The 10,921-nt window shown below is 51.4% G+C and overlaps 1 protein-coding gene across 1 annotated transcript in view; it reads left to right on the forward strand.

Annotated features, from left to right (window-relative positions):
- The window catches only part of RNF123 (ring finger protein 123), a 37,746-nt gene that overhangs the window by 24,461 nt on the left and 2,364 nt on the right, over window positions 1–10,921 (forward strand). Inside the window, 7 exon segments of the mRNA XM_009702553.1 lie at window positions 34–108; window positions 525–612; window positions 870–957; window positions 1,087–1,171; window positions 8,721–8,860; window positions 9,048–9,236; window positions 10,913–10,921. The exon segment at window positions 10,913–10,921 is cut by the window's right edge and continues 88 nt beyond it. Of these exon segments, the coding sequence (XP_009700855.1) occupies window positions 34–108; window positions 525–612; window positions 870–957; window positions 1,087–1,171; window positions 8,721–8,860; window positions 9,048–9,236; window positions 10,913–10,921 (674 nt within the window).

A 10,921-nucleotide genomic window follows, 5' to 3' on the forward strand; every position in this document is an offset into this window, starting at 1 on the left:
GGTGTGACCCCTGCTCCCTCCTTCTCTTTGCAGGCTATGAAGAGACCCTGATGCGCCTCGCTGCCATCCTGGCCAAGCATTTTGCTGACTCAAGGATTGTGGGCACAGGTAAAGCTGCACTCCTCTGCTTTGGGGTGATAATGTTGCAGGTCTGGCCAGTGTCACTGCCAGTGGCTCACTAGACTTCTGTTGGGATCTATCTGCTGAATCTGTTGAGTGCTTTATGCCTCCATGTACAAAGAGACACTGGGCACTGCCCTTGTCCGGTGTGTCCTGCTTATTCCAGCATTAGATTCATGACCTAGCATACCCTTTTGAGAGCAGGACTCACGTCCCAGCTACTTGCATGTCCAGTCTGGGGTTATTCCTTAGCTGCCTGAGCATAAGTACACTCTCCACATCAGCTGGGACAGTGTGCCTCTCTAAGTAAGGGTCAGTCCCTCCCAGCCTCTGGTGTTCAGGTACTCCCTCGTATGCTGTGTGCCCTTGGGTGCCTGGCCTAGTCCCTTCTCATTCCTCCTCAGACATCCGGGACTCCCTGATGCAGGCGTTGGCCAGCTACGTCTGCTACCCCCACTCGCTGCGGGCTGTAGAGAGGATCCCAGAAGAGCAGTAAGTGCTGCCCTGCCTGTTCCCGGGGAGCTGGGGCAGGGCTCGGGTGGTGGCAAGGCTGGGTGGAGGAACAGGCGGGCTGCCCAGCACCGATGAGGGTCCAGGAGCTGCAGCAGGGTGCTAGAGTTTATTTGTGAGCCTTCTCTCACCCTTATGCCAGTGGCTTTGCTCTGCCCCAGCTCCATGAATCCTATTGTGTGTCCTATTTAATCCTCTGTCTAAAACCCTTTGGTCTGACCAATGTCCTTGTCTGACAGGCGAATCTCCATGATGAAGAACCTCCTGGCTCCTTATGAGCAGCGACCCTGGGCACAGACCAATTGGATCCTCGTCAGGCTGTGGCGGGTGAGCATCCTGCGTCCCTGCCCCTCTCAATGTCTGGGGCTGATTGGACACTGAACACTTCACTTCCCAGTAGCAGCAAAACTCAACTGTTTTCCAGCCTCTAAGATCTTTCCTTATCTCTTTTACCAGGGCTGTGGCTTTGGGTACAGATACACACGGCTCCCACACCTGCTGAAAACCAAGCCTGAGGATGCCAGCCTCCCCAGCCTGCAGAGTGAGTGGGGCAGGGGATGGGCACTCGGGATTATGATGGGTGGTGAGGGAGGACCAGCCTGTTCCCTAGCAGCTGTCCCTACAATGGACCAGGCCAGCTGGTGAGATGGCTGCTGAAGTAGGGTTATCCTGGCCAAATATCCCAACCTGATCTTTGCAGCCAGCATTTCCTTTCCTGGACATCCCCAGCCTCTCTGCACTGGCTGGTGACTCTTTCGCATGCTGGGTGGTTGGTTAGGTCTATCACAAAGAGGGATTCTGTCCTTCAAGGGAGAGAGGCCCAGGCCTGCATCTTTACCAGAGCTTTGCCCCAAAATGTAAGCCTGGGAGAAGGCTTTCTGATGTCCACAGCAAGCAGCTGCTGTGGGGAGGAGTTGATGAGCGTGCCAGGCAGGTGCCTTGTGAGAGGGAGTGGGTGCCCAGGGAGGCAGGGCACTGGGCAAGTTTGCAAGCAGGGAGTGTTTTAACCAGGCATCTCAGAGCCTGGCAGAGCCTGTCCTGCCTTTGGCACTGCAGTTTGGTTCTCGGCACTCTCACTGTACTGAGGGGTTCCTCAGCTCTGTTGTGGCTGACAAAGATGTGGAGAGGAGAAGGTACCTCTCTTGAGCTGAAGAACATGTCCCCAGCTTCACCCTTGCAGGGTCTGGGCCCATCTGGATGCATTCCTGACCACTCGTCTGCTGTGGAAAAGGCTTTGTGCCAGACCTTGCTCCTGGAGAGCTGCACAGGGATGGGGGACAGAGGGTGTTGCAGCCTGACATGGGCAGGTGGCATGTGGAGGTGCACACTAAGCCCCTTCCAGTGGGGAGAGCTGCTTGTCTCTTTTTTAACGGCACTCTTGTTCTCTTTCTCTCTCCTGCCCATGGGTGACCAGGAGATCTCTCTGTTGCTAGTTTCCAGAGTAAGTTTATTATGTGACCCTCTCTTGTCTGGTGAAGTAGCTTTAGAGAGCTCCCTCCTTCCCCTCTTCTGTCTAGAGAGAACCTTCAGGGATCAGAGGGCTTCACACAATGATAATTTTTCTCAGTTATGTCCCTGGGAGATGCCAGGCAGGCTGGCGCCCACGTGGCAGTCTCTGAGGCTGCATCATGGACCCACTGTTATACCTGTTTTATCAGGGTTACCTCTGGGGTCAGAGCCCTGCTGCAGGCTCTGCCAGCCTTGGGTTCCTCTCATCCTTGGAGGATGATGGAGAAGCCCTGCTACACATGCAGGAGAGACACTGTGACCGTCCCCTCATGCTCTTACCGCACAAGCAAGCCTGGAAATGGCTGCCACCAGTCCCATGGGGTGGAGACTGAACTCCCCCTGTCCCAGAGAGCTCTGAGGCAGGAGCAGAGTTCCTCAGCTTTCCAGGCCTCTCTCCATCCATGTCCGGTTGGCTCCGGACAGTCTGAGCCTGGAGTAGGCTGGGCTGGCTACTGGGGACTTGCTCCTGGGATTGCTATTTTAAGGCACAACCAAATCAATAATGAATGCTGATTTAATTGGCGAGGGACAGGGGACTCGGATGTGTCCTTGAGATGCTTCCTAGGGAAGGAGGAGGAGATGACCCCCCTGCCTTCCCACCCGTCAATCTTCACCTTGTTGCAATTTGAGCATTGGCAGGGACAACGGGACAAACTGCTGAGCTGAAGGAGATCTCTGTTTGTCTGGGTCTGGTTCAAAAAAGGGAGCTTTGTCAAATGCTTCTTCTCTGGTGCTCCAGCCTTGTCATGCTTTTGGGATGCTTCCTTGGAGGACTCTGCACAGGTGGGGAAGGTGTGCTGGCACTGCCTTGCCGTATCAATGAAACACACAGGGCACAGACCACCTGGTCTCCTACGCTGCCTTTTGCCTGTGCTCGCTGATGGAGAGCAGCGAGATGGCTGCCTGAGCAGGGGAGAGGCTCAGAAAGGCCGTGTCTGTTCCTGCTTGCTCCTCGAGTTGTTCCTTAGCCCGACTGGCACCAAGCAGCTCTTGTGCAGGCAGGACTCTGCCTCCAGCTTGGCTCCTGAGAGCAGATGGGGGTCTTGTTCAGAGGCAGGGGCACTGCTGGTCGGCGACTGCTGTAGGAACTTGTTTTACTTTCATTGTGGCTTGTAGGCAAGGCCGGGTGCTGTTACGGCACACACATGGTGAGCAGCAGCGGTGACCCTGTGCCAGGCCCAGCCTGTCTTGCTTTTACCGAGCTGCAGGGTGGCTTCAAGTTGCAGCACAAGGCTCCTGTGCCCCAGGCCTTCTGCCCACGCATCCATCAAGCAGTGGAGGGTAGGTGGATGGGACCATGAGATCATCTAGCTGAGCTGTTGTGCAGTGTGGGCCAGAGAATTCACCTGCGTCCGCTTCCCAAGTCCAGCAAATTGCCTAAGTTAAAGCGGTCTTTCAGGAAGCAATCCTGTCTTGAGCTTACAACACCAAAAGCATCAGCTGGTGGCAGTTGAACTGTCCAAGCCCTTCTGATGGTGGTTCCTCACCCTCAGAAATAAATCCACTACTTTTTCCCGACGGGAATGTACCTAACCTCATCTTCTGCCTTCCACTGCTGCTGCTCTGCTTTTCTCTGCTGGGTTAAACTGTGCATTACAATATTTTATTCTTCAAAAGTGCTTGTGTAGCAGTGTAAACTTACTTCTTGGTCTTTGTTAATGGTGAAAAGGAAGTGCAGCCTCTGTCTTATTCAGGAAGGGGTTTTGCTTTTTTGTGAGCCCTGGTGTTCACTCTTCCCATGTTTTTAGCAGCCCCAGAGGTGCTAGTGTTTAGCTGGCTGGCACACCCCCCTGATCTGCTGGTCATGGAGCCAAAACTTGCGTTAGCCTGCTTACCAGTGCTTTGCTTTGGAGGCATGCGTGAGTCCCAGGCGTGCACTGGGGCATCCTGATGCCTTGTACTCGACCTTATTGATATCTCATCCCCTGAGTGCCGCTTGCTTTCCTTCTGCCTCACCCTGCAACATTCCCTTTGGTCCTCTCTAAATACATCTTTAAACGGGCACAATTTACTGGTGACATGGATCACTGCAACCCCAACTTACCTCTTTCACTGCTGTTTCATCAGTCCAACAGCCACTGAGCGGCAGCTATTTCACATCTACATCTAGATCCTTTCAAAACATCAGATTAGCGTTGGGTGGAAGTGCTTTGCTTCTGAATCTGGTCCATTTGGGGCTTCCCTCCTCTGTGCTCCCAGCTATACTGTGTATGCTACGGTGTCCAGAGATCCCTCTGGGCTGCTGACCAAGAAGTCTCACAAATAGCCTTGTTGTAAATCTTCCTGGGTCATTAGCAAACTATAAAGTACATAATTATCCTCCTGTGATGAAAGTACATGACCCTGCTTCTTCACAATTACCTAGTAGGAGCACTTATTGAAGGCTTCCACTTAGTCTGCTTTATTAATTTTTAACTCTATCTATTAATGGGCCTCTGCTACTGTTAGACTTTCTCCCATTACTACTTTTTTTAATAATTCTGCTAGAATTTTTTCCTATAGTTGAAGAAACTTTGCATGTAGCGTGGCGAATCGTGGATGTTTCTTTTATGTCTTCTCCTTATGTTACCCTTTTTCTCCTTGTTTTCATCATCCACTGGCTATGTTTGATTATGTTCACTTTACGTTTTACATTCTAACTTAGGTCTTTGCTTCATCCTGGTCTCAGTGAACCTTTTAACCCAAGTGCTTGCTGTAGCACTGAGGCTTTCTGACTGCCTGATAAACTTGTTAAAGAACTGGCTGGTTTTATTCACTGTTTCCCCCCCGCCCCTAGATTTATTTTTTTTTTCCCTCTGACTATTTTGCTTATATTTTTGTGGGGAAGTTTCTGTTGTGGAAACATCGGATGTATCTATAACCGCTTGGGGCCATGCTCTGTTGCCCACATTAAATGTATTGAGGTCATAATTTCTGGCCTTGGAAAACCACCGATTTCTGTTTCAATGACTGATCTTTATCTGTCATAGTGAAGGCTAAGCCAAGATTAAGTGGCTTTTCTATTAGGGAGTTACAAGTTTTAAGAACACTAATGACATACTATTGCCAGGATCAAGAAAGTAACCACATCAGTGAGTATCCACAGACTCCCTGTGAAATGAAGTCACTGTCTGAAATGGCACACATAAGGGATGTGTCTTTACCCAGGAGGGCAGTGGTAACTGAGATGTGAAGGAGGTAGATGGAAATGCCTCAGCAAAGGTGAAGATCTTGCAAATGAAGATGAGCACAGCACCAGGGCTAGGTTTCTGGATGCTGCTAATAATTGCCCCGTGGAGAACATCATCTGCGAACTCATGCAAGGGACGAAGCTGCTCTTGCTGTATTCCAGGGCTGGTTCCTTATGTTGCTTTCCAAGAGTAGCGGTGATCCAGCATCTTTAGATTCAGAATCCTCTGGGGAGCAACAAAAGCCAAGGAAGTCCACTGTTTCCTGGTATTAGCTTAAAACCTTAAAAAAACCCTACATAACTGGAGAAGTTTGACAAGAGGCACCACTTTTTAATGCTTTTATAGACTGGCACAGTCTTTGCCAGCAGCAGGGAAAGCATTTAAGAACCTAGAATTGGAGATTTGGAGCAAATTCACACCACTTATTGGAAAAAGACCATGAGGAAATAGTAATTGGCTAAAAATCAGGATAAAGCAAGTAATTACAAGCGTAAGAGCATCCTTCAGAAAGCCAAAACTGCCTTCAAATGAGGTAGGCTTTGGCTGGGCGATTCATTTTGAAATCTGTCCTGACTTGAGACATTGGTAAAAGAGGCTTTGGCAACAGACCAACAGGGCAACCCGCAGAGCTCATCCGTGAGGAGTGGTGATCCTTGCCTAGAACTGCTTTGGTACTTGGAGGCTGGAAGGAGGCTAATATGTCAGCAGTTTTAATAAAAAGCACTTTTTACATGTTGAGGAGAGGCTGGGGAAAAGAAGACACAAAAATCTTAACCCTACAAAAGGACCTTCCAATTCTGAATGACTGGGAGAGAAAACATAGATGGAACTCAGCATCGCAAGATGTAGAGTGGTGAACGTGAAGGGAAAATGTGATTAAAAATCAGTGGGCTGCGAGCTGAGCATAACCCTTAGAGACAAGATTGCAGGGTGGGCTCCCTGGGACCTGTGTATGCGCCCTTCTGAGGAAAGAGCCATGGTATTTCAGATGTGACCTCCCCAGGGCCAAGCAGAGGGGTGACACCTCCCCTTGATCTGCTGAGTACATCCTCCTACCATCACTCAGCCCTTAGTTGTAGCAAGAGCCCTCACCTGTCCCCTGTCCAAGCTGGTATCTACCATAACCTCTTTAACGATGCCCAGACCGTTGTTTCCCAGCCAGGACTGGGGTCATTCTTCCCCAGATGCAGAATTTTCTTCTTGATGAATACAATCAGTTTTTTTTATCCTAGTCCTCAAGTTTCTCAGGGTGCTTCTCTAGTGCCTCTAGACTCATTTAGTGTCACCTCCAAATTTGGTAAGAGTCTGCTGTGCCCCATCATCCATCATTGACAGAGAAGACAACAAGGTGAGCTCCCATGTTGACTCCTGGCCTTCTCCACTTGCGCCTTGCAACCAGCAAGTTCCTAAGGATCTTGAACCATAATTCTTACAAAAGAGTTATCCTTGAACTGTCATCCTATTGTAATCTTTTGGAAAATATCAGCTTGATGTCCAGTCAAAAGAACAAATTACACAACAGCAACTATGAGGAAAGGAAAACAGAACAAAAACAAAACCACATTATGTCTTTGTACAAATCTGCCACGCGCTTGTGGTTTGGATGCTGCGTGTGCTTCTGATTCCACCTCTCCAAAGAAAATCTGGGAGAACCAGCAAGGCTGAGGGAGGGATGGTGAAGGGGACAAAGATGTGACGGTTTCTGTATGAGAAATTGCACGGGCTAAGGGTGTTCCCGTTTGAAAGACTGTCATAAAGGGCTAAAATCATGGCTAACTGGAGGAATTGACTGGAGAGCAGCATCTCGCTGTCCCTCCCACCAGAAGGAGGAGGTTGCAGAGCATAAATATTATCAAATAAAGCAAGTAGAAGCCAAGCTCAAATCCGAATTCCTCCTTCTGCACACAACTGGGCTGCGAAATGTTGCTCCGGGACATGTTCAATGCTAAAGGCTTACACAATTTCAAGGGACACTGAGTAATAAATCCACTGAGGACCACTAAATAGGTAAAAAGGACATCTGGCTCAGGCAGTCCCTGAGCCACATGTAGCCAAGGGCTGGGAAAGTACTTGCGGGTGGGAGTAGGACATCAAAGACGTTTGTTGTGATGAAATCCCTCCCAAAGATGTGCATTTAGGCAGGATCAAAGCCAGGGCACTGGCCTGCCCAGAGTGATTGTGCGCTGTGAGACATCTGTGCGTGTCCTCCATAACAACAGAATCTCATTGCTCTTGCTAGTGGGTATTTACAGAATAATTTATCCTGTTCCCATTTGAGTTGATGGTCTCCTGCCATCCCTCTCTGGCTTTTCTAATCCCAGCTAGTGATCTTCCTGTAGTTATGCCTCGCTTCTTGATCCCTAGGGATGTGATGGAGGTCACCCTGTGTTTCCTTTGCCCGTGTTGGCCTTCCGAGCAGGCTGCCACCCCAAAGACCTTCTGCAGTCACAGCACAGCTTGTTCCTCTGGGCACTACAGTGCTGGCACTGCCAGAGTCTCTGCCTGCTCTTACTAATAGCTTCTAGTAGAGGGAAAAGTAGTTAGACTGTGGTTTTACCCTATGTTTGGTAAGTCTGCTCAAGTTTCTTTCTCCAAGCCCTGAATTTTAGCCTGTGATTTGAACTCTGGTACCCATCCCTTGTAGTGTTGAATGGTTTTGTGAGCCTTTCACTGACAGAGAGTCCTTCTGCTACTGAGAAGCGTCCATCCCATTTGTGTCCCCTTCCTTTCCCTGCCTGTCCATGGAGGCCGGTGCCCGACACAGCCCTGATTGTGTTTCCCAGCTGCTGGATCTGACCCTGTCTATGCTCTTGATAGTGAAAAAGCCCAGAAGCGAGATGCCACGTACCAGGGGGACGTGTCTGTGCTTGGGCTGAACCTGGCTGGGGAGCATGGGCGGCTCTGCCTGAGCCTGCCGAGGGCAGAGACAGCCCCAGCTCCGTACAGAAGCCCCTCAGGAGTGGGATTTACTACATACCTTCTTCCGCAGATGCTGGCAGACAAGCATGGCCACGTGAGGCCAGGGTTGGCTGTACTGGCTGTGGACAGCTGCTGCCACACAGGAATCAGGATTAATTAATGCTGAGCTGACCGTGGGCCTCTGCAGAGCTGAGCGGGAGGGATGCTAAGCTGCAGGGCAGCGCTCCTGTGCACGTGGGCAACAGCAAGCACACAGGGCTCTTCCCTGGTTAACTCAGGCTGGCGTTGCAAAAAAGTGCTTGGAGGCCCAACAGGCGAGATCGCTGCTTAGAATAGTGCTTGCACCCTAGCTCCCAGTGCCCTGCCATCTCTGCTTACTGTAAGACAAGCCAACATTTACCAAGCCCAGGACCAGCCTCCCAGCCTGCCCTTGCCCCCCGCCCAAGGCTGCTCCGGGTGCAGGCCACTGAAGCTGTCGTTGTCTGGTTGCAGAACCATGTCCCTCCACCTTGCTGCAGCGGCACATGGCAGACCTGCTCCGCAGCGACCGCGACCTGGCCCCCAGCTTCCTCAACAGCGTCCTCAACCAGCTGAACTGGGCTTTCTCTGAGTTCATCGGCATGATTCAGGAGGTGAGTGTGCCACCCGGGGCTGCAAAGTGCAGCCCTTGATGGGTACCTGTGTTCCTACACGCAGCAGGGTGCAAGACGCAACTCTCAGGGTTGGGCGTTCCCATGCATGGGAGCTGAGCTGGACTGGGGGTCACGGCCCTCCTTTTGGGAAAGGGCACCTTGTTAAGCTGTCTCCGTTGCTTGGCAGATCCAGCAAGCGGCAGAGCGCTTGGAGAGGAACTTTGTGGACAGCCGCCAGCTGAAAGTGTGCGCCACCTGCTTTGACCTGTCGGTGAGCTTACTCAGGGTGCTGGAAATGACTGTCACGCTGGCGCCAGAGATCTTTCTCGACTGGAATCGCCCGTCGTCAGAGCTGCTGCTTCGGAGGCTTGCCCAGGTACAATCCTTTAGCGGGGTGTGAAGAAACATCCTCTGAAGGGGCATGGGGGCCCTTCTTGCCCTCTCTCCAGATGTGCTGTGAAGCAGGGGCTCCTGCTGCAAATGCTATGGTACTTTAAGCTGCTACAGCAAACCTAGCTGCTGCAGAACAAGTGGTGCTCCCTAAAATCCCTACATGTCAAGTGCTTCACTCCTTTGCAACTAGTCTGGCCACAGCTGATTTCTACCTCCACGGGGAGGGAGGATGGCGGCTACTTAAGTCTTCCTTCAGAGCGGCTATGGCCAGTTTCTTCCACTCAGTAAATGCTGAATTCTCCTATGACAAGCAGTGCCATGAAATTGGGAGAGGAGGTGTGGTACATCTGAGCAAAGAGCTGTGGAGAGTATAGCTGGCTTCACAGGGAACATACCCCAGTGTTTGGGCACGTGTCTTGGTCCTTTATCCCTCAGTCCTAGGATATGATACCAAATGTCTCTGCTTCCCTGCCAGGGTGACCAGGACAGCCCTGTTCCAACCCTTAGGCTCCCTAACACCCCTTAGGCTCCAGTAAATTACTTTCTATTCTAAAGCATGAGCAACCCTGGAAAGCTCTGAGGACAGGCTGCTCTTGTATGAGGCAGCCTGGTGGGGAGCAGTCACACATACTTTACCTATACCGCAAGGACTGGGCTGATCTGAGAGTTAAAGCTCAGGGCTCTGAGCACATGACTCAAAACAAGACACAGGGGTCTAGTACAGCGATCGTGAGGCAAGTGCGCAGCCTGGGATCCTGGGATATCTGTAGGGATCACCGTGTGAGAAGGGAAGTGAGGGGCCCTTAGCGAGTGGTTTAGGCAAGCTGGGGAATAGACAGCAGAGAGCAGGGTGCTGCAGCATCCCCCTCACATCCTGGTGCTGCTCTGAAGCTGTGCCCCAATCCTGAACGTGCCCACAGAGGCGTGCAGTGTTCTGCTCTTCGTGCATGAGGGCGGCTGGAAGAGGGGTGCTGCATCTGAAGAGACAGCGCTTAGCTTACAGCAGTTGTGTCAAGCCTGGAGTGGTCCCCAGTCATCCCACTGGGGGCTTGGATGAGAGCTGAGGGTGGCTAATTAAGTGTCTTTACAGCTGGTTCCTTCTTTGCTGATCATAGGCAGAAATCTCTGCCTGTGGTGATGCTTTGTCAAGCAGAGCAGATTGCTCTCTGCACTCATCCTGTGCTTCAGGGCTGGTTGGTCCATCCTGCTGCCAGCTCCAGGCAGGGCAGGACCTGCACTGTGCTTCACCCCACTGACACTGCTTTTGCCCACAGCTACCAGCTCAATCTTCACAGGCTGTGGCTGTCCTAGGGACTATAGCTTCTGCTTGCCAAGAGCTTTTATCCACAGAAGTAGCTTGGCTTCTGTAGATGGGATTCAGATTTAGGTGGAAGATGCTGAGGTTCAGGTGTTTTGACCTCAGACTGACTCTTCCCTGTGAGGTTTGGGTCTGGTACAACCAGTGTGGTATGGTGCCACCTCCTTCCGTGCCAGGGCCAAGCTAGGTCTGTGCTGTGAGCCTCCCACTGTGCATCCACCAGCTCCCCGGCACCAAGCCCAAACTGTAAGGACATGCTGCCCCAAGGCATGCTCTTTGGATGCTGCTCACAGGAAGGCTCATCCAGAAAATACAAACCTGCTCTGCTTTTCACTAACAAGCTCTTGACA

Source organism: Cariama cristata, unplaced genomic scaffold (genome assembly GCF_000690535.1).
Source record: "Cariama cristata isolate BGI_N322 unplaced genomic scaffold, ASM69053v1 scaffold20646, whole genome shotgun sequence".
Taxonomy (NCBI): domain Eukaryota; kingdom Metazoa; phylum Chordata; class Aves; order Cariamiformes; family Cariamidae; genus Cariama; species Cariama cristata.